Source organism: Manis javanica, chromosome 13, assembly GCF_040802235.1.
Source record: "Manis javanica isolate MJ-LG chromosome 13, MJ_LKY, whole genome shotgun sequence".
NCBI classification, from domain to species: Eukaryota; Metazoa; Chordata; class Mammalia; order Pholidota; family Manidae; genus Manis; species Manis javanica.
The window spans coordinates 74,281,651-74,304,506 of NC_133168.1; the positions used below are offsets into that span (position 1 = coordinate 74,281,651).

The following is a 22,856-nucleotide window of genomic DNA, read 5'->3' on the forward strand; positions in this document are numbered from 1 at the left end:
ACCCTGCCTCATACACAGTGAGTGCTTGAGAAATCATCGTCATCAACAATAAAAGGCAATTCTTATTATGGTTGTTATTAACATTAACTTACTTCTGTAAAGGATATACAATGCAAAGAAAACTCAAACTCATTTAGAAAGAAGAAATAAATTTGAGAGGAACTTAGGGTGCTTTATAATTGAGCACTAAATTTAGTTGTGGGTTTCCTGGCAACCAAGACAATAAAAATAAGCACAACAGTTTATATAATTATTATATCAGTTGTCATCTAGGGCTGTGCTGTCCAATATGGTAACCATAGCTACACATGGGCTATGACTGAGCTTCTGAAATGTGACTCATCTGAATTGAGGTGTGCTATTAAAGTGAAATACATTGGATTTTGAAGATATAGTGTGAAAAAGTAATATATCTCATTAATAAAGCTTTACATTGCTGAAATTATGGTATTTTGGTTATCTGGATTAAATAAAATATATTATTAAAATTCCACCTGCTTCTTTTTACCTTTTTAGTATGGCTACTAGAAAATTAAAAATTTCAGATATGGCTCACATTTGTGACTTGCCTTATATCTTTATTGGGCAATTCTGGACTTTTTTTACTCTCACTACTTTAAATGTAACTTATTAATATTTTTGTATCAACATAAAAGATTATAATGATATAAAATGCCATTATATAATTATAATTATATATATAATTATAATATATATCAACATATTATAAATATATAACATAGTAATCTAAATATAAAATGTTATGCATTAATAGATTATTATATACTTTATATTATTTATAAAGGAGGCTTTTGATAACCAAATGGATATCTTCACCTACAGTTTTAGAGAAAATATAAGTATCTTGATAAGAGGGAGCTGTAATGATAATTGTAATAGCTACTATTTATTGAATTCTTGCTTATTATGTACTAGGCAGAGGTCTAATTTCTTTAAATATACGAATTGTTCAAAAATTCACTCAAGTGATATGATTGTTCTCACATTAAACCAGAAACCCTCAGTAACTGGTATAGGTATAAAAATATCTGCCATCTCTTTGTTCTTCCTCTTTGGTATCCTTCACAGAGTTCAGACAGGTCCTGGACGGCAAATGGTGCTCGATAAATAGGTTATAAATAAATAAATGGTGCCTCTCCTCTCCCTGTGTCATTTCGCTTATCTGTAAGATATAGTTCTCCTAAATCTAAGTAAGAGCAGGGTATTTCAAAGTCTAAGATATTTGGGAATAAGTTGTCAGCCAAAACTGTGTCATGGTTTGAAGTGTGCAGGAAGAATGGGTACCGAACTGAAGGAGCCTGCCGACAGAGTTCCTCAGGCTTAGCTGTGCGCTGCCTGAGCCTCACTGTGTCAAGGTAAACGGAATTACAGTAACTAAAGAATTAGCTACTTCCTGCGCGTGAGAAACACCTCTAAACTTTTTGAAATGCTCGTGTATTTTGAAGAAATGTATTTCAGCTTGTTTTGAGCCTGAGCACATTAAAAATACTAATATTTCAAAGAATATATATATATATATATATATATTTTTACAAGAGGTAAAGGTGTAAAAGAGAGCAAATGAACCTGAACTCCTATTCCTCACTAAGGCCAGGAGAAAGGAACTGGAATTTAGGAAGAAAAGTTTTGAAATCTAACAGCAACTCAAAAATATAAAGATGTGTCCAGCCCTATGTGTGAACTTCAAGGAGGGCCAAGAAAATACTGCCTCTCTTTTAGATTTCACAAGCTGCAGAGAAAGGGAAACTTAGAAATCATTTGAAAGACTTACAGAGATCATGACGACAGGTTTGGAAAATAGGTCTAGTGAGCAAAGCATTGTGTTATTTTTCCTGAGGAAAAGAGAGGAAGTTAGAAGAAATTGAGAAGTCGTGTACATCATTGTATAGGTGCCCATGCACGGTAGGGTTCCATCTGCACTGATGCTGGGCAGAATGAATGGTCTTAAGGTGGTCTGTACGTGTGGATTTCAGTTTAAAGCTGAAAGAATTTCTTCAGTTTGAGCTGTAAACCTGTGGTCTAGCCAGCAAGGGAAGGTGAAGAATCTTTCTGGAAGTCCTTCACTAAGCTGGTCTCTTAGCTCCCTGTGACAGTGTGGAATCTGGGTTCACTCCTTGTGCAGCAGCCAGAGGCAACACAGTTGAGGTCCCTAAAAACAGCCACCTGCACCAGATATTTGGACAGCAGCTTCCTTGAACTAGGACACTTCGTCCACAGCTTCATCATTCTCAGAACACTCACTAAGAAAATGAGATAGAGACAGTCAGAGAGTGGCTCTTGGTTGCCGAAGTGAGTCTCAGATCACAAAGAAAAGCCCTCACATCAAATCCAAGGCTTTTCCTCAAGACCATGAGACAATTTGCAGGAATACATTTTGAACATCAAGCTGTTTGAATTGCAGCATTTATAGTCTAATTCAAAACTCCTTGTACTTAACTGGTATAAAATTACCTGTGATGTAGCACTTTGTTTTACATGTCCACGAGGCCACCTGTCAGCAGCTGATGGAGGCGGAAGAATGTACTGTTGGGTCATGGGGGCTGCGAGGGCTGCGCCCCGGGAGACAGGGCCATCCATATCCTAATGCCAATCAGAATGAGAATTCTTCTGAGCACATGGTGGCAGGATTCTGTAGCTCAGAAGCCACATGGTTGATCCATTTCAAAAAACTACCATATCTTATTTCAATCCAAATATCACAGTAAAATTACTGTTGCTCAGAATTTTAAAACTACAAGGAGTTGAAGCATTTACCACCTGGACATCGTGTTGTTTTTATAGCTATATATGTATATGGAAGCTTGGTAGAATTTTTTTTATAATAGCTGTACATATGGAAACTTGGTAGAATTTAGAAATCCACTTCCAGCAGACGTAAAGAACTGCTACAAACACTTCTATAACCATGATTCACTTTGATTCTTGAATGTAGAAGTGGCTCTTAGGCACTTCAAACAGAAATAAAGTTGACTTCTAAAAAACTCATGTTAAGGAAAGAACATGTCAACATCAGAGCATAGGACAAATAATTTAAGATAAGCATTAGAGATCTGGCTTTATTGTGATTGTATTCATTGAAATGGAAATGTTTTGAGGAGAATAATAACATTTCTAAAATCCTTCCGGCCCCTCCCTGCCTTGTTCCCCTGGATAGTCTGGGGGCACTGGGGTTTTGAGGTGATTTTGTTTGTTTGTTTGTTTGTTAGAAATTAGCTCAGAACACGCAAGGCTAGTTACGACTCGTCTTGATGAGAAAATAGATAACCTACTGTCCTTCACCTTTGGAGCCTCCAGCTTGTAACTTGTCACACTGGTGTTGATTGCTGGGTCATTCTCTTCTCTGAGCTGCCTGGGAGCTAACAGCTGTGCAGGTGTGGTGACTCCTCAAGTTTAAACCTGTGCTTGATCACATGACTGTTGATTGAGTCTTTTTCCTGTGCGAGTTGCTGTCTAGAATGCAAAACAATGTAAATCTTTGCGGCCATCCAGCTTGAGGACAAATGTCGCACAGAGACAATCAGGTCTAAAGAGAAGGCTTAGCTCCAGGAAGCCGTGAGCAGGCTGTGCCTAGCGGGGGCAGGGTGAGCCAGGCCACCCAGAGAGGCTGACGCTCTGTCTCAGAGGAGGTGGGGTTCGGGCTGGGTCCAGAAGGATGGGCAGACAGCAGAGCAGACACAGCCTCAAGTTGCTACTTAGCTGTTACCCACTTTTGTCTGATCTCCTAACCAGATTGCACTCTCCCAGGGAAGAATGACCCTTCCCTCCCAACCAGCACTGAGCTATGCACACAGTAGGTGAATAATAATCTCTCCTGGACTGAGGTTGTCCTGAAAGTGCTCAAAATAAAGGGAGGAGGTTACTTTACAATGATTGCAACGGCTAATGTTGATAATGAGACATCTTTAAAAAATCTCTATTATTCTTCTGTAAACATTTCAATGCCTATTATCATGATAAAGCTAGAGATTTCTAATGCTTATCTTAAATTGCTGTTTGTTTTATGCTCTGATGTTGACAATATTCTTTCTTAAACTCACCATGAGTATTATTTTAAAACCAACTTTTATCTCCATTAAAATTAGAGTGCAGAAGAGCCTCTTCTTGGAAAGGGGAGGCTGATTTGCAAGCCACGTCCTAAAGTTACTGGCTAAGGAGGCTTTAAAAAAAAAAACTTGTAATAATTAGGAGATGAGATCATTGAATTTGGAAGCCTGAGAGCAGTGGACTCTGGACACCAGCTGTAAGGAGCGCCCTTGGGGCGTGTGTGGTGTCCATTCCCGACCCGCCTCTCTTGCAGGACACAGACTAGAAGACAAAGATGGGGACCAAAGCTGCCTGGCAGCCTATAGCTGGAGGACAAGTGCTATCTGCACCCTCATGCATTAGTCTGATTTTTCACTTTGTCCAGCTACTTTTATTTCATATTGATAAGCACCTTGGTTTCCCAAGGGAAAACGGGGGCAAACCAAGAGCCCAAATAAGGTAAGCAGCTCACTCTCCCACAGCTGCCCTCGTGTGGCCCAGGTGTTCGGCCAGTTTGGAAACATGCCATGATGCCGACCAAACAATGACAGAAGCGTCGGGACCTGGCAGGCCACAGGGGACATGAAGAGGTTTGGCCTGAAATACTCTAATGTGTCCAGGCCTCCCCAGCACCCAGCCAAACGGGACCTAGAAACGCGCTGCCTAGGGATCTGGTCAGCACGAATCACACTAAAGACTGCCAGCTGACAGGGAGTTTGACAGCGTCCAGCCTTAAGTGCTCAGTTTTCAGATGTGAACAGGCTAAAACTCTCTCCTGACATGGCATGGGCTTCAGGCCCAGACAGACAGTGTCTGGCCACTCTGTGCTGCTGCTAGGGAACCAAGGTGACTCCAAAATGCATTTTAATCTGTTCTTTCGTTGTGATAGTTTGTATTGTATTAAGAATCTAAAATTAAGACTCTGAACTGACAAGAGTAACTTCAGGGCCATCCAGGAGCCACTGGGGTTTGCACACAAAGTACAGACTGACAATTGAAATGCTTCACTTTGTAATCCCCACCCATTGTGCAATATGACCATGTCATCTGAACTGTCTGTCCCCGAGCCCTGCACACACCTTTGCTTTCTGTCCTTCCCTCTCCCTCAGTGCCCTCCCACCCTTTTAACCTCTGATATCCCTTTGGTCTCTCAAATGCCACCTCCTGCTGAAGCTGTTACTTGTCAGCCTCCTCCCAGAAAGGCCCACATGTATTGCTTTCTGACAGTCATGTTTAGTAAAATGGACAATTAACAGTCTAACTGTGCAGTCAGCTGGTCAGTATAATGTCTTAAAGGCACTTTGCTGCACCAGGTGCAGAATTTTAACAAAGATGCCAAGAAAGCCGAAGCTCTCACATGACAATGGGCTCTGGCTCGCTCACTGATTTATATGACTTCTCATATAAATCCATTATTATGTAATATTTATGCAGTGGGCTTATGTCATATTTATATGTAAATATTTACTTTAATATAGAGATAGATTGATATATATATAATAAATACATTGTATATTTTATATTATTTATAATACTTACACTACTTATATTTATTTATAATTTGCTTAATAGAATTTATTTGGAATTTATTTAAAACATAGACAGCAGGGTCCTACCCCAGGGGTTCTGATTTACTTATTCTTGGATGGAGCCTAGAGCTTTTGTATTTCCACATAGAGCTTCCAATGCTGGTGGTTAAAGAAATTGCTCAGAGAAATACAAACCTAGAATGTGCCAGCCTGCTCCTCCTTCCCCTTCTCCCTCCTGCTCCTCTCTTTTTTGCCCTCTCGCAGTGCTGGACTCAATGAGATCCCTGTGTGGAGGTTAATTTTATGTGTCAACTTGGCTGGGTTGCACTGCCCAGCTATGCAGTCATACGTTATTCTGAATGTTTCTGTGAGGGAGTTCTGGGATGAGATTAACATTAAAGTTGGTGGACTTTGAGTGAAAGATTGCCCTTCATAATGTGGGTGGGCCTTGTCTAATCAGTTGACTGCCCACACAGAACAAAAGCCTGACCTCTGTGGAGTAAGAGAGAGTCCTGCCAGCAGACAGACTTCGGGTTTCATCGGCAACAGCAGCTCTTTCCTGGGCTCCAGCCTGCCAGCCCACACTGCATTTCTTGGACTTGTCAGCCTCTATAATCTTGTGAGCCAATTCCTTTAAACCTCTCTCTCTCTCTTACTCACTTCCTATTGGTTCTGTTGCTCTAGAGAACCCTGACTAATACATCCCATGAGAATTTGAACTCATTTCCTTCTCACTGAAAAACACCTGCAGTCAGTCTCCCAGGGTGCAGAACAAGGCCCAGCCCCATTCAAACACCCCAGGAGCCCTTGAAAATGCAGGTTCCACTAGGGAAACAGATGTAATTAGTTAAGACACGGTCATACCCAAAGAGGGTAGGCCGTTTATCCAATGTAACTGGTGTCCTTTTAAGAAGAGGAGAGTCACAGAAGCAGACAAAAGACAGCCATGTGATGACACAGCAGAGATTGGAGCCCTTTTGCTATAGGCTGAGGAATTCCAAGGATTGCTGAGCACCAGAACCAGGAGAGAGGTATGGGACAGATCCTCCCTCTGAGCCCCCAAGAAGGGACCCATCCAGCTGACACCTTGATTTTGGATGCCTGACCATCAGAACTGTGAGAGAATAAATTTCTGTTGTCTTAAACTACCAGTTTGTGGTACTTTTCTAGGTGGCCCTGGAAAACTCATATACTTACCCACTAGCAACAACAAGAAAATTGTTAAACATATATCAAACAACTGCAGACATTGGACAACTCCAGCACAGGTCTATAATCCATGGGGAAGGCAAATAAATGGGATGAGGCAGCAGCCACATGAATAACCAATTCAGTCAACCCCCTCCCCTCTGGAAACCACCATGTTCTTCATTTATGAGTCTGTTTCTCGGTTATGTAGTTGTTGTTTGTTCATTTGTTTTGTTTTCTAGATTTTTTATATAAGTAAAATCATATGGTATTTTTCTTTCTCTGACTTATTTCACTGAGCCTAATACCTTCTAGGTCCATTCCTCTTGCTGCAAATGGCAAGATTTCATTCATTTTTATGGCTGAGTAATATTCCATTGTGTATATATACCACCTTTTCTTTATTCATCTGTCGATGAACACTTATTTGACTTCTGTATCTTGGCAATTGTAAATAATGTTACATGGAGGTGCCTATCTCTTTTCAAATTAGTCTTTTCATTTCCCTTGGGTAAACACCCAGAAGAATTACTGGATTGTATGGTACTTCTATTTTTAATTTTTTTCCATAGAGACTGCACCAGTTAATATTCCCACCAACAGTGCACAGGGATTTCCTTTTCTCTACATTCTTGCTAACACTTGTTATATTCTTATCTTTTTGGTAATAGTCATCATGTGACAGGTGTGAGGTGATATTTCACTGTGGTTTTGATTTACATTTCCTTGATAATTAGTGATGTTGAACATCTTTTCATGTGCCTGTTGGCTATCTCTATATCTTCTTTGGAAAAATGTCTATTCAGGTCCTCTGCATATTTTTTAATCAGATTGTTTTTTAGGTGTTGAGTTGTATGAGTTCTTTATATATTTTGAATACTAACCCATTACTGGCCATATCATTTGCAAATATATTCTCCCATTTAGTAGGCTGCCTTTTCATTTCGTTGATAGCTTCCTTTACTGTGTAGATGTTTTCAGTTCAATGTAGTCCAACTTGTTTTTGTTTTTGTTTCCTTACCTGGGGAGACATACCCAGAAAAAAATGTTCAAGAGTTTACTATATTTTCTTCTAGGAGTTTTATAATTTCAGGACTTATATGTAGGTCTTTAATCCATTTTGAGTTTCTTTTTGTGTATGGTGTAAGACAGTGGTCCTGTTTCATTCTTTTGCATGTGGCTGTCCAGTTTTCCCAGCACCATTTCTTGAAGACATTGTGCTTTCCCCACTGTGTATTCTTGCCTCCTTTGTTGTAGATTAATTGACCATGTAAGCATGGGTTTATTTCTGGCTCTCCGTTCTGCTCCATTGATCGATTTGTGTATTTTTGTGACATACCATACTATTTTGGCTACTATAGCTTTATGGTATAGTTTGAAATTAGGGAGCACAATACCTCCAACTATGTTCTTTCTCAAGAATGCTTTGGCTTTTTTGGGTCTTTTGTGTTTCCACACAAAATTTAGGATTTTTTCATTCTAGTTCTGTGAAAAATGCCCTTGGTATTTTGATATGGGACTGCATTGACTCCATAGATTGCTTTGGGTAGTATGGTCATGTTAGCAATACTAGTTCTTCCAATCCATGAGCATGGTGTATCTTCCCTTTATTTGTGTCATATTATTTTCTTTCATTAATGTCTCAAATAGATTTCAAAACACAAGTCTTTCTTTCACTTGGGTTAAATTTATTCCTAGGTATTTTATTCTTTTTGATGCAGCTGTAAATGAGATTGTTTTCTTAACTTCTCTTTCAGCTAGATATTAATATATAGAAATGCAACAGATTTCTGTGTATTGATTTTGTATTCTGCAACTTTACTGGACTTCACCATATCTTTTTAAGGGACACAATTCAACCCACAATACCAGGATCACCACATACTCACATACTTGCTAATTGTATCTGCCAGGGGGGCTAGTTATCTTTGCTTGAAAGTAACATCCCTATCTTTTCTCTTGGTCATTTTCTTTAAGTTTGTTATAGACTTCCAAAGCAGAGTTTGAAATTCAAAGTGTGGTCCACTCTCAGGCAGCGTCCACAGTATTTGGGAGCTTGTTAGAAATGCAGATTCTCAGGTTCCAGCCTGAATCTACTGATTTGGGGATCTGCAGCTTGACCAGGTCTTCAAGTGATGGATTATACACTTGAAATTTTGAAAAGCAGTAGTCTAAATAAAAAAGTTTCACCTTCCTTTTATACTGGTGGATAATCCTGGTCACTATGAACACATAATGTTGTTTCTTTAGGAAAATAAAACAGTAAATTTCTTTTCTTATTACTAATTATATTTTGAAATATATTTGAAGGAAAAATATTCTGAAATTATGATTTCAAATTCCTTGATTAGCTTAATCGAAACTTCTCTAATCATATCTGAATCATCAAGTAAACCAGTGTAAGGAAAATCTTCCAATGGAATTATCTCCAGCTGATACTACCCAGGTCTGGAGGGAGTGGGGGCAAGAGGAAGATGACTGTGGGAAAAATTTTTTAAAGATTTTTTTGTTGCTTTCTGGGGGAGAACCACAAAATAGCTGTTTTCAAATGCAACCATTTATTTCATGTAGTCCTAGATAAAACTTTTGGTAGATGTATTAGGGAGGCATGCTTGGAACTATTATAAACATTGATTTCCTAAGAATAAGAGTTGTCAAAGTGCAGAATAGAGTGCCTTATGAAACTGGGAAATTCAAGCCTTTGACGCTTTTGTGATTGATGGAGAGAAAAATCTTGCTCTGAGAAAAAAGTTCGATTAGGTGACTTTGAAAGATGTTTCCAACTCAAGGGTTTTATGTTGTTGCATAACTACTTTGAAAATGTACACTTCAGAAGGATGGGTCTTTGACTTCTGAGAACTTACTTCTGGCCTTTGGTTATGAGTCAATTGGCTGAAAATATTTCAGATGTGCATCAGTGTCGTCTCTCAAAAAAAAATCAGCATTTCAAACTCTATTTCAATATTTATCTGTGATTACTGTTCTCTTATTTTAACCAGAATAATGTGAGTCTTTCATTTGTTGGTGTGTAAGTGTATTTATGTGAACAGCCAAAAGGGCCATTAAGATTCTCCACTGTCGATATAAGAATTTGAGTTATCTGTTCTTTCTAACATTTTTTGGTGACATAAAGCTTCACATAATATGAGAATGTCTTTAACCCCTCATACTGAATGTCTATTTTTTATTTAGTTTTTCTTCCTTACTTGTTTCTACCTTGGTTATCTTGGACTCTTTAGAATGTCTGTTACACTTAAAAAAATGTGCCTTATGAATCTGCTTAGAGTCTATTGTACTACAGTGACGGGCTTATTTCCCCAGTTAGATCCATCCATTTATCCATCCATCCACATATTCATCTGTCCACCCAGTTCATATTTTTCAACAGACATTTTACTGAACATGTACTATGTGCAGTGTTATTCCAGGTGCTGAAGATATAGTGATAGCAAGAACTATTGCTTGGTCTTGAGAAGGTCACAGGAGAAGAAATACACATGTAATCAACCAAATATATAGATGCAGATAGGTAGGGAGATAGTGCTACAGGAAGGATTTGCCCAAGATTTTATGGGGACCTTAGGGAAGTATCTTACTGTCAGGTTAGGGCAGGCTGGTGGTGGAGCTCAGACAAGTCTCCCCCAAGTGGGGGTCCCTTGAACTGCACTGGGAAGGAGTGACTTTACCCCCTGGAAGTACATGCAGAGCAGAAGCTTCTGGCAGAGGGCAGAGGAGCTCCTTGCTGGCTCAGTCATGGATTCTCTTTGCTCGGTTCCAGGTCCTGTGCAAAATGTGTGCTGATCGATTGGAAGGGATCTGAAAATCACTTAGAAACTGCAGCTTTTGGTTTTGCAGTTCTCTAAAACTCACACCTGGACACCTAATAGAGCAATGAAAGGATGACAATCGGCCAGTCTGTAGATGTTTTGGTGCAGAAATATTTGAATTTTTTGTCTAGCAAGAAGAGTGTACTCCCTCAGGGGGTCTCATTTTTTAAAGCTGCCCTCACATTGGCAGGATCGTGAAGAGGCAAAATGAGAAGTCAGAGCAGGGATGAAGCAATGTGGGCTTGCCTGAATCTTACCGCCCGACCTCCAGAAGGAAATGCTGTGGGGTGTGCTTTGATCTGTGGATTTCTGCTAGCACATTTCCCACCCTCTCTATTCTAACTTCTATGTTGGAGGCCACTGCCTTCCCTCTATTAGTTTCATTCACATTTTTCTAACCATTAAAAATAGAGTAACTTTTTATCCATCATTTAATGATTTGGAGTCCTGGGGTCTCATTATTAGGACCTTTGTTTTTGTTTGTATAAAAGAATGTCTGAAATGAGGAGTAATTTGTGTCCTAGTGGAGAATTACCGTTTGTAGGTATCCAGTATTTTTTGTGTTTTACTAGTAGGTAGAAATTGATGTTACTGTATCATTATGGAAAAAATAAACCGATGGGTATAAGTTCGGTTCAGCTTCTCCTCACCAGAGTGAGGCTTTTATTGCTCTTTCACTGAGTCTGCCTTTCTGTGTGTATGCTGGAGTGCAAATGAATCAGCCCCTCTGGTCATGAGCAGATTGGGATGTTTGTACTCTTCTCTTTCTGCCTCTGCTGAGCTGGGCGGAACTGCCTGGGAGCTGCTGGAGAGGAGAGAGCAGAGTTGGTGAAGTCTTTGAGCATTGACACAGGAATCCGGGTGGAAAGCTCACTAAGGGGGTGGGGTGGGCATGACTTATTCTAAGTAAAATGCAGCACTGTGCTCAGAATGATTTAAAAAACTAGTCTTAGGAGTTTTTTGTTTTTGTTTTTATAACAAAGGCATAACCCTATTTACAGCACAGCTTGGCACAAAAATTCTTTTTCAAAAAAACCCACACTGATTTTTTGCTAATATACTAGTCTTGGTAAGATGCTAAGGTACTACAGGTATCTGTGTAAAAGGGTATCACTGTAGTACCTTACATATATATAAAACATACTATAGATATTGTATTATGTATTGTATAGCATACTATTTATGTACATATATATGGGGGTATATATATATATGTATATATATGTTTGAGATTTCATAGTAGTGGTGGCATGTATCACAATTGGGCCTGAAAAAGTGGTAAGCAAACTTAAGAATGTTACATAGCTCACTCTAAACTGGATCTTCAGTAAAACTTTAATCTTGCTTTTGTAACTCGTTTTAAAGTAAAGACATGCAAGAAGGGCTATGTAGATTCAGTCTTGAGGACAGAGTGAAAGGCAATCCTCTGAAGATTTGGGTTGTCATTGTTTTTAAAACCATGATTAAGAGCAATGAAATCAGTCATGCTAAGCCGTCATGAATCGAGAGACAAAAATGTAACTATAATAGTTCATCAATGTTAACATTAAAAACACCTACATACTGAATGTACTGAAGTCCTGTGATGCACTGGGTGCTGTGCCAGGCACCAGAAATGCGCAGATGGAACCTACTTCCCTTTGTTATGGGACCGCTTGCTGGGTGGTTGGGAGTCCCAGTGGTGGATGACAGAAGGCGCCTGTCCTGCAGGAGCGGACGCTCTAGCAGAGTAGGTGGAAAAGGAATCTGGGGACTGGAGCGGCTTGGGGCTGGAGGCCTGAGCCTGGGCAACAACCCCTGCATTTAAATTGAAAATTTAGTACCAGTTAAGTTAGGTTTCTACACACGTTTCATTACATGATTAGTTGAATGTAAATTTGTTTGGTTCCTGCTGAGACAGTCCCCTGATGCTGGCTTACATTTGCCCAGTGTTTTTGTGGCTTGGTGCACTTGTGTGCATGTCAACTGCTTTAACTTCAGTTAGCTGGAATACCAACATCAAAGAATATGATATAGTGCTGTTTAGAGAAGAGGGATTTGATTATATAACATTTAAAACTTTGAATATGCCTTCCAAAGAAGGGTTCTGGCTTGGAAAAGTAAAGGAAAATTAAGACTAGAACTAGAATTACAGAGAGCTGGGAAATATTTTGCTGAGCTTTCTTCATATGACTTTATATATATATATATACACACATTTGTAAGACAAAAAGCTGCTTATCCCTTTTGAACAAGTATTTTAAGATTATCATTTAAATGGATGCCGATTCTTAGCCTGCTAGAAAACTTGCATCTCTTTCCTGCTCTAGAGTGAGAGCGCTTCCCCAGGTCTGCAAGGACCTCCTGAGGTCCTCCTCTGCAAGGACACCCACATAGCTTAGACCCGAGGGGCCTGGCCAGGTGGAATGCAAGGTGTGATGGAGCAGGAACTCCTTTTGCACATTCCTTGGAGCAGGACCAACTAAGAAGCATTTGAAGAACTCAGACTTTTTAAGTACTTCATTTGGACAGCAGTAAGATGTCAGTAAAATGAATTAGGTAAGACAGTGACATGTTTGGATGGAGATTCTGAAAGATTTCATGACTACAGGGTGAGAAGAGATTGGGCTGGTAGTGAGCACACGGGCAGAGGCAGGGTGACTAGCAGCAGCTGGTGCAGTGAGCTGGGTGAGCTATGACGGTGGTCTGTACTAGACAGGATGGAGGTGAGCGAAAGGATTCCAGTGCGGTGATAGAATTAGAAAGGATTAAGGAACCTTTATCAGGGGGCTGAGGGAATGGTTGTTCAGTTCTGAGTGGGTAAAGGGCACGGCAGTTCACCAAGTCAGAGAACATAGGCGAGGAGCAGGTTTTTAGGTTGGTGGGTAAGAGGGGAATAAATTCAGATCTTGACACTTGGAATGCTGAATTGCTGAAATGAAGTGGTACCAAATAGAACACAAATAACGAAGTGTTGATGCGTAACCCAAAAGTAACTTGAGTAAAGAAAAAAATTCACTGCATTTAAAAAGAATATTTAGTACTAGTTAACTGAGGTTTCCACATGAGCTGCCTTATATGATTAGTTAGAGGTAAATTTGGTTCATGCTAAAATAGTACTCAAGCAGAAATTAAAACAACAAATTATACATCTTACAAATGCTGGTCTATATATCAAATATAACAGATTTACAAGCATGGAGACCTGAGGAGAGGCCCCAGGCTTAGACAATCCTCAGGTATCATTGGTGAACCATGACTTACACAAAATATTAAAAATACTTAAACATGAATTAGTGAGGAGAAAATTAAGTGAAGAAAATTTTCTTTTGAAATACTTGTATGACCATATCATTTAACTTTATCCTGATCAGTCTAGGTAAAATAGCATTCTGCTCTCAAACCCCCTGACTTTTCTCCATAGCAGTGATGGACTACTGGCTGGTGTGCTATATATTAACTTGTTTATTTGTTTTTCTTCTGTTTTCTCTCTCTTTCCCTTACTTAACTAAGATGTTAGCATTAGGAGAAAGGCTTGGTGTGTTTTGCTCACTGCTATATCACTCAGCATCTAGTAAGTTCCTGGCACATACATGTATTGAGTAAATATCTGTTGAATGTTGTTGAATGAATAAAATGTCAGTTCCGCAATTCCGCACTGTCAGGTCCTATACATCATACAGATTGTCATGATAAAAACAGACTGAAGCATTCTTAAAACTACGGACATTTATGTATTGTACTTGGGTGCAATGTAGCTAACTTCACAACTGACCTAAAAATAGAGTATTTAAAATCTTCTGGTTCACCTAGTTTTCTTACCAACATTTATTAAACATGTTTATTGTGGATATTCAAGCCCAGCTGAATGAGGTTTTAAAAACTAGCACGTTTGAATGAATAAAAATGTACTTAATTTTAAATGATGCTATTTTTTAATTAACTCCGGACTTCATCTCATGGGACATTTTTATAAATATTTATAACTTAAAACTGTGGAGCGTCAAGTCCTCCCTAAGAGTACATGCCGCAGTGGAATTCCAGCAGCATTTCTGTGACTCGGAAAGAATCTTTAGAACTTTTTTCCTTCTGTGTAGGAGCACTCTAGCCTGAGTTTCTGGAAGATGAAATAACCGTCCTTGCAATACGGAGGTTAGTTAGGTTAGATCAGTGTGTGCTTTTCTGCCCTGTTGATAGGAGGGCTACTTTAATGGCTAGCATTTCCGGAGACTGTGTGTGGCCCCCCAAAATCGAGTTTGACGTGTGCGCTGAAGACTGAGCATTGCCTCAGAATGCAGCCCAAGTGCCCAGGACGCACAGGTCCCCAAAAGGTCCACGCCCGCGTGTGCCTTACAGCGAACCCTACTTCTGGGCATGGCATCACCTCTGGCGGCGATCCACTTGCTAAAGTTCACAAAGCACTTACAAGTCGTGAACCGCCGCCGGACCGAGGCCGCGCAGCCTCTCCCGGGGCCCTTCGTGCACGCCCCCCGCCGACCTCCGGGCCGCGGGGCGGGCACAGCCCACCGCACACCCCCGCGAGCGAAACCGGCGGCAGCGGCGGCGGCCCCGGACCCCGGGGCGAACTGCCGCGACCCGGCGCGTCTCCCCCGCCGCCACCTGGGGCGCCTGCGCCGCCGGCCCGGGGCCGCTCCCTCGGACCCGTGCTCGCCGGCCTTCCCAGCCCGTCGGTGGCAGCCCCCTCCGCCGTCTCTGCCGCCGCCCGCGGAGGCTTGTCCCTCGCCGCCCGCCGTAGCCCGGCCCTGGCCGGTCGCCGTTCCCAAGATGGCCGCGGCGCGAGCCGCCCCTGCGGCGGGCTAGGGGCGGAGGCGGGGCTGAGCCGCTCCCGCACCCCGGGGCTCCGGGCCCCGGCTCCAGGCTGCGGCGACCGTCCGACGCGGCCATGCTGGGCCCTGCGCACGGATGAGGGAAGCCGCTCCCGCCGCCGCGCCGGTTCCTCCGCCCGCCTTGGCCGTCCCGCCCGCCGCCGCCATGGAGGGGCCGCCGCCGCCGGAACCTGAGCCCGACCCCGAGCGCCGCCGGGCGGCGAGGTGAGTGGCACGGCCGGCCCGGCGCGGAAGGCGGGTTTCGGTTGGGCCGACCTCGGTCGGAGGCGAGGGGCGTGGGGGCGCCGGCTGCCCGCCGGGCGGTGAGGCGGCATCCCGGCCCCGGGCTGGGCCGGAGGGGCGCGGTGCAGCCCCAGGGCCGAGGCGCGGCGGCCGGGGCTGCGGGGGGAGCCTTGCCCTCGCGCCCAGCTTGCTGGCCCGCGCTGCTGCTTCTGCCCCTCCGCGCCGGGGGCGCAGTGGGGCACGCGGGGTCCCCACTGCGGCGCGAGCTCTGAAACAGGGGCCGCACTTAAACTGCTCGCATCGTTACTAGAGGAGAATGCGATCTTCCCACCGCCCCTACCCCTGTAAAGAAGTAGGCGCTCGTGAAGCAGAGACGCGCTGGCAGATTGTCCCTCGTTCTTCTCCTGCCCTCCTTTGCTGCACCCCCCCTACCCGCCATCCCTGGGCCTGCTGTCCCTCCTCCGAGAAGCTACACTGTGTCTCTGCAAAGCGGCAGGTTGGTTTCTCTTTCCGATGGCCCTTAACCGGCTCACTGTAGTAGCGTTGTGCAGATTGTTGCGCACACGTGCACATAAAGTAAAGGACTGATTTGTCTAAAAGTTTGCTACCGCATGAAGCTCTTACGATGGAACTTTGGTACCCAACGCATTTGTTGCATTTTGTTACTTAGGGACCCAGTTAATTTGATGGCGTTTTCTTTGGGGGATCAACCCCCACCATAACTGGGAATTTTTTCCTTACATGCCTGTTTGTATGTTCAAATCTCCTCTTACCCCTGTCCTTTGCATCCGAAAGTAGACTTGCAAACTGCTGCCCCCTGTCCCTTATAATGAAAATTTGTGCACCGCTCCTCTTGAATCTGTCTTGCTTTGTGCTTCCAGGAATAAGGCAATTAAGTGTCCTCTTTATTTTTCCTGCTTAAATAAATTTCAGACAAATTCTATAGCTGCAGTTAGAACTGTACACAGGACCCATATTCTTGCTTGTCATGACCCAGTTGCTCCATACCTGTTTATTTTTATAAGCTCTGAAAAAAGTCTTCATTTTCCTTGATGTTGAGATACAGCCTCTCTAAATAATGGTACACGGTGTAAAGAGAATTCATTTTGTTCCTTTTGAATACATCTAACATTTTTAGAAGTTTTGTCTGAAAGTTTATAAATTTGTTAGTAGATTCAGTCTTTCAGCATTTTGACTCGTTATGCTTTTAAAATAGTAAACTGAATGAACGCTTACTAAATGCTTAGAATGTGCTGTTTACTTCTGTTAGCCCGTTTAGTCCTTAACAACAGCTCTGTGAGGTTGGTCCTATTATTCTGTCTCTTACAGATGGGGAAACTAAGGCACAGTGGTTAAGTATATTGTCCACGGTTTCACAGCAAGTAATGAACTCAGGTCTGCATGCCCTTAAACACATGAAGAGGGGGTGTGATTCCATTGTCTAAATGGGCAGATCAGAGATTATAATTCTGTATAACCACACTTTGGGATAAAATGGATTAGGTAAAAGTAAAAAAGGGCAGAGAGAAATGGAAATGTGCTGTAAAAACGACTCTACCTCCAATGATAAAAAGAAACATTGATTTTTCAGCCAGATTTCTGTGTCTTTGTCATAATAAAAATAGGTCAGGATAATGGGCTTCATCCAACTTTAAGTGAACAGAACAAGAAGAGCTTTGAAATATTTTTCTTAGCAACATTGCACTTAATTTTACAGTAAATCTGTAAAACAGATTATTTGACAAAGCTGTTGTTTTCTGTGTCATATGCCCTCATTGTCACCACCACCTGCCTCTTCGATATACAAAGCTGACCTCTGACAAACTTACTGTAGATCATTAGCAAAAGATGCTTCAGGGGTTCTACAGTTGTTTATTTAAATTTCTTTTGTTTATATTTTTAACTTTTTAAAGAAGCTCAACATGCACATTCAGCGTGTGCTAGATACCACATTCTAACACATTGGAGATTGGTAGTGTGATTTGCGCTACCAGGTTAACTGGTTTGGGGACAGACTGGAACAGCTCTCCCTGCCATCTTTGCTCGTGCACTTTCTGTCAATGTGTCATTGATTAGCAAGGCTGTTCTAAGGCACAGGTCCTCTGTGGAGTGCAAGCCCACACATGTTTGCCAGTGCAGTACCGTGGCAGGTGCCAGCCCGGCCCATCTGCTGGGTGCATGCTGCTGCGACAGTTACGCAATGAGCAAGAAACACAAAACAGGCTGAGAGGTGATAGTACTCCATTATGGTTTTACTGCTAATTGTCAGTTGTGGATACTGCTTGTCCTTATTTTTGATAAAGCATTCATGGTAGGGATATCAGTTGTTACTGTTAGTGATTAAGCTTAGAAATAAACATTCCTTGTAATTTCTTTTTCCAGCATCTTGGTGGGTTGTAGGATGATTCTGAGATTGTAATGAGCTTTTAAAACTAATTTGGAATAATTTACTTTTGTGATTTCTTGAATATGCACTTAAAAAAACACAGAACTTGGATATTAAGGCTGAAGTAAAACTGCTCCTATCTACTGTAACCTTTCCTTTAAAATAGTGATATTAAAACTAGCCTCATTACTCTCACTTATTGTCCATATGTTACATGAACCTAAAAGTAGCTTTCTTTTTAACCAATGACTTTAGCTACTATTCACTTTCTGTAATACTCACTTCCTTATAAATTCACTTGAAAAAATGGGTTTCACTACTGAAGAAGTACTTGGGTATCCTGTCACTCCCAGGTGAGTTGATCGTTCTGTCAACTTGCATGTCTCCTTTGAGTGGGACTTCATACTTTTTCATACTTTCTCAGTCTTGACATTGGATGTCACTGTTGTCCCTAGTGAAGTCCACCTTAGGGCACAGCTGCAGACTGCCAGACCAGCCTCAGTGGTGGGCGTGGCTTGAGGCCATAACAACAGTAGAACCCGTGGGTGGGGTGGGGGAGCTTTAGGCAGAGACGCAGTGACCTTGCAGCTGCAGTAACAAAGGGCTTCAACCATGGCAGAGACTATCCTGTGTTCTGAAATGGGGACAGCTAGTCTCTTAAGAAGGATTTTGTGGTTTCCTTTAATTGTCCTATTGTTAGAAGTTGCTTCTCCTTCCTTCACTTGTGTTCCCTTGGTGTCTTGTAAATCTTGTTCTGAGCTCCACCTGAAGTAGGGTGATAGGAGGTCTTCACTGCTTCCTGGATACATTTGCCTTAATAACTTCCTGTTACTTAATAATTCCTCATTCCTCCATGATTATCTTTTTACTCATAGCATTCTGTTGTCTCAGCCTTCTCATTTGACCAGGCAGGATGTATTCTTTTTAAAGCACTTTCATCTTGCTAGTCAGGCCGTTGGCAATAGTTTCTTTAAAGAGAAAATAGGAGGAAGTCAGAAAGGGAGTTTGGCGGATGGCTGCTGTGGATCTTGGTAGGCCAGCATTCCCCTGGCAGGAAAAGTAAGCAAGGTCTAGGCATTGCATGTCACCCCACTCAGCTTGGTCTACACCTGGTGGGTCAGTGTGCCCTCTTGGCTATGGAATGCCAAAGCGTAATTAAGAGATTGACAGGTGAGCATGGCATAAGCAAGAGAAATTAGCTGAATGATCTTAGTGACGAAGTTACCAGACCAGGGAGGCTGGCCAGCATCCCTATGAGGTGTACTGCCTGCTTCTAGCATGGAAGGCCTGCAGCTTAAACTTACTCCATTCCCTAGACTTCCCACAGGCTGTCCCCCACCTCCTGCCCCCACCACTAACTTGCCCGGGTTGGTTGGGTTATAGTGTGTTTGTTTTTAATCTTCAGTCTTGCTTTAATTAGATTATGACAGACCTTGCTTTTCTTGCTTTACTCTGTGATATATTGTACCCTGTCTCTTAAAGACATTTGTTTAAAAAACCCTCAGTGGGAGATTTTTACTAGTGGTAAGTCTCAGAGGATCACCTAACTGCCTCCACCCTCCCCATAATCCACCCCCCACAAAGAATCCTTTGGCATAGTTTCTGAAAAAAGGTGTGGTAAAGATGCCAGTGGTTGGTGCTTTCATAAAATGCTTTTTTTGAGTCTTGTGACTATTGTGTTCAAAAAAGGTCATGATGGTATGTGGTTCTTCTGGATTTATGTCATAAAATTAAATTAAAAAAATTCAGAACCACATAGGAATTCTGTGTGGCTATTAAAAACCATGTTTTCAAGGAATATTCAGACATTAAAAAATGCTCATGATATAAGTTCTTCTAGATAAGAGGGACCTGAGCGTCTATGTCTAAAAAAATTCTTAAGTATTGCTGATGTTGTATACTCACACTGTGTTCAGTGAGAAAAGCAGATAATGAAACAGTGTTTGTGGAAGATGGGAAGCAAAACTTGAGGAGGCTTCTCAGGTCATGTGTGTTTCTGCACTAGTTATGTCTGGCCTCCCTTCGTCCTTCCGCTCCCCCGTTCTCATCTCTCTGCTGATGCCAGCTCCGTGGTCCAGACTGGAACTGCTCTCTTGTTCCACATTCCTGGCTATCGGGGTAGGCAGTTGACCCAAGCCAGGCCTTTAGGGTTCTCTTCTGGGATTTTTCAAATCGAAGCTGGAGGAGAAAAATGCTCTTTGTATTACCCGAACTATGTACTGTGGAGTCCTGAGCCTAGAACTGGTCCCCTGAAGCTGTAGTCACAGGCTCATAGAGAAGTGAGTTGATCTCAGACAATGGCGTTAACCCCACAGAAAAGCAGAGACACTTTGCCCACTGTCCTTTCCTTTTATGCTAGATTCATCCCCGTTTTTCTCCTGTTTTGATACATAGTTAATAAATTCTCTATTTTTAAACTATTATTTATTTGAGTTGGGCTTTGTAAAATCCAAGAGTCGGTATGATCCCATTGAAAAAAAAAGATGTATATGTGCATAGAAAAAAAGATTGAAAGGCTATATAATGACACTTTCCCTAAAATATTTTACAATGAACATACTACATGTTTTTATTTTTCCATAAAAAGCTAATTATAGAGCCCAGATTCTTAACTAGTACATTTATAATTTTAAGTCTCTTTTGAATTGTTGCTAGAATTGAAATTGATAAAATTCCATTTAAAGAGAATATTGCTGCCAAATTTTAAATGAAATCTTTTTAAAAATTTATTTCCAATACATGAACTATCCAACTATATTGAGTAGGTTTTCTTTAATTATTTAGTTCATCCTAGGTAAGAGAGTAGGTAGATTGAAACGACATTAGCAGTAACGAAGCAGACAAAGGGCTTGCTTTATGATGGTAATTTACATGTGTAGAACTGTAATTTAGAATCTGTAACTGTATTCTCAACAAGTACGTTATTCTAAAATGCTTTCCCCTGTTTCAGCGGCATATTCCAAACTGCTGTATATTAAAAGGAACATTATTCCTCTGGAAAGTAGGTATGTTAGTTACATTCTTCTGTTTCACAGAGACCTCAGACTCATGTAGTAGAGTACAATTTGCCTTTAGATATTTATTCTCTAACAGAATAGGCAAAAGGAAAATTTATTTCTGACCTATACAAATATTCATTTGTCATATTTTGCAGACATCAGTAGAAGTACTAGTCTCACGGATCATACAGATGCCAAATATTCATAAAGGATCAGGGAAGGAAGGCTATTGTGGATGTATTAGGTGTTCTGTCCGAAGCATTTCACTTCATAAGTGAATTTCATTTCAGTATAATTTCAGAAGAAATAAACTTGTGGAGAAAAGTGGACACTAAACTTCAAAGCTGATCAGATTTGATGTTTTCAGTGGAAACTTTTTGCATGTGAGCAGGTTATTTGAGGATACTAGCTGTACAATATCCTGAGAAGGACTTATTAGAAGACAGCTAGTTTAGAGATGTAAATTAATAGAAATTGTCAACCTTTCAGTGGAAGTATTTTGGAAGAAAATTTAATACAGGTGTTATTTTTATTATACCATTGACAATCCTAAAGTCTTTATTTAGGAAAATAAAAATGTATGTATAACTTGGGTTTCGTTAGTTCTCATTCAGATGAGGAATTAAGCACTTGCTAATGCAAGTCTTATGAGTTGGTAGGGCTCTTAACGTTACTTTAGTCCAACTTCCCAGCCATTGCTTATAGAATTACAAAAGTTAGAGTAGAAGGGAATTTGGAGATCATCTGGGCCATGCTCTTCATTTTAGAGATGAGAAAACTAGCCCAGAGAGGCTGCATCTTCCCCAAAGTTAAACTTGGCATCCTGGGTCCAGGCTGTTTGCTTTTTACTTATGACACGCTGTGTTCCCAGGTTAGGGTCCACAGCTGAAGGCATGCTTCAGCCATCTGACTACCTGGCCCAGCGTCAGCACAGGCCCACATGACCAGTTACTTAGCAACTGTGGAATACTGTATTTTCTGAGTTAATTAGACTCTACAGGATAGATTAGTGATGAAATATTTGGTTTCACAAAAAGTCAGTGCAAAAAAGCCTCTGACATCTCTGTCAAACTCATTGTATACTTTCCCCACCATGGAACAAGCTCACAGAATAATGAGGAGACAGTGCACAAACCTTTATAGATACATTGTTCTTTTCTGTGTTCATCTTAGATTAAACAGGCAGTAAGGCTGTAATTTCTGTTTGGTGGTAGTGGTGTTGAAACTCCTGCTGGGACCATGCCCGTGGTAAGAAATAGTGTGTATAACCTGTATAACTGAAGTAAAAATTTATGAAATAATGTTTGACCTTGTAATACAGTTTGATAATTCTTGTTCTGTTCTCTTAAAAAAGCTGTTCATTATGATCCATTAAATTGATTTTATTACTCATAAATGTGTTGTGACCCTCACTTTGCAAAACATGACCAGTCAGAAGTGGAAAAAGGCACTCTTGTGCTCGTCCTTTGAGAGTGAGTGAGGAGAACATGCCCAGTACCCACTAACTGGCAGTTTTGAAGAAGCTGAGCAAGGTTGGGATCCCTTGAAAATAACCTTATTTCCCGAAGGCCAGAATAAGAATACATCTCATCCTTGTCTCTCAAGATTGTTCTCTTAGTTACTTATCAGAACACAAGAATTGTAACAGAATTTAGGATTAATTTTAGAGTAAAATTGGGGTTGGAATATATGGGTACCTTAGGTAAGTTATTCGTTTTTCTCTAAAACACTGATCTGTATTTAAATTTTTTCAAAAATAGTGTGGCCCTCAGGAAGGAAAGAAGCATGTTGCCCCTGCCATGTGTGCACACAGCGGTGGGCAGTGCGCAGAGTAA

At 41.3% G+C, this 22,856-nt stretch overlaps 1 protein-coding gene across 6 annotated transcripts in view; it reads left to right on the forward strand.

Annotated features, from left to right (window-relative positions):
* Positions 1–15,345: 15,345 nt before the first annotated feature.
* Positions 15,346–22,856, forward strand: part of MAP3K4 (mitogen-activated protein kinase kinase kinase 4) — a 106,913-nt gene continuing 99,402 nt past the window's right edge. For 5 of the 6 annotated variants that reach the window (XM_037023891.2, XM_037023900.2, XM_037023895.2 and 2 more), the window contains exon 1: positions 15,346–15,618. In XM_037023891.2, the coding sequence (XP_036879786.2) occupies positions 15,491–15,618 (128 nt within the window). In that variant the 5' untranslated portion in view covers positions 15,346–15,490. Of the gene's footprint in view, positions 15,619–15,946; positions 16,133–22,856 lie in introns of all 6 variants that reach the window. The other variant, XM_073219861.1, reaches the window with a different exon arrangement.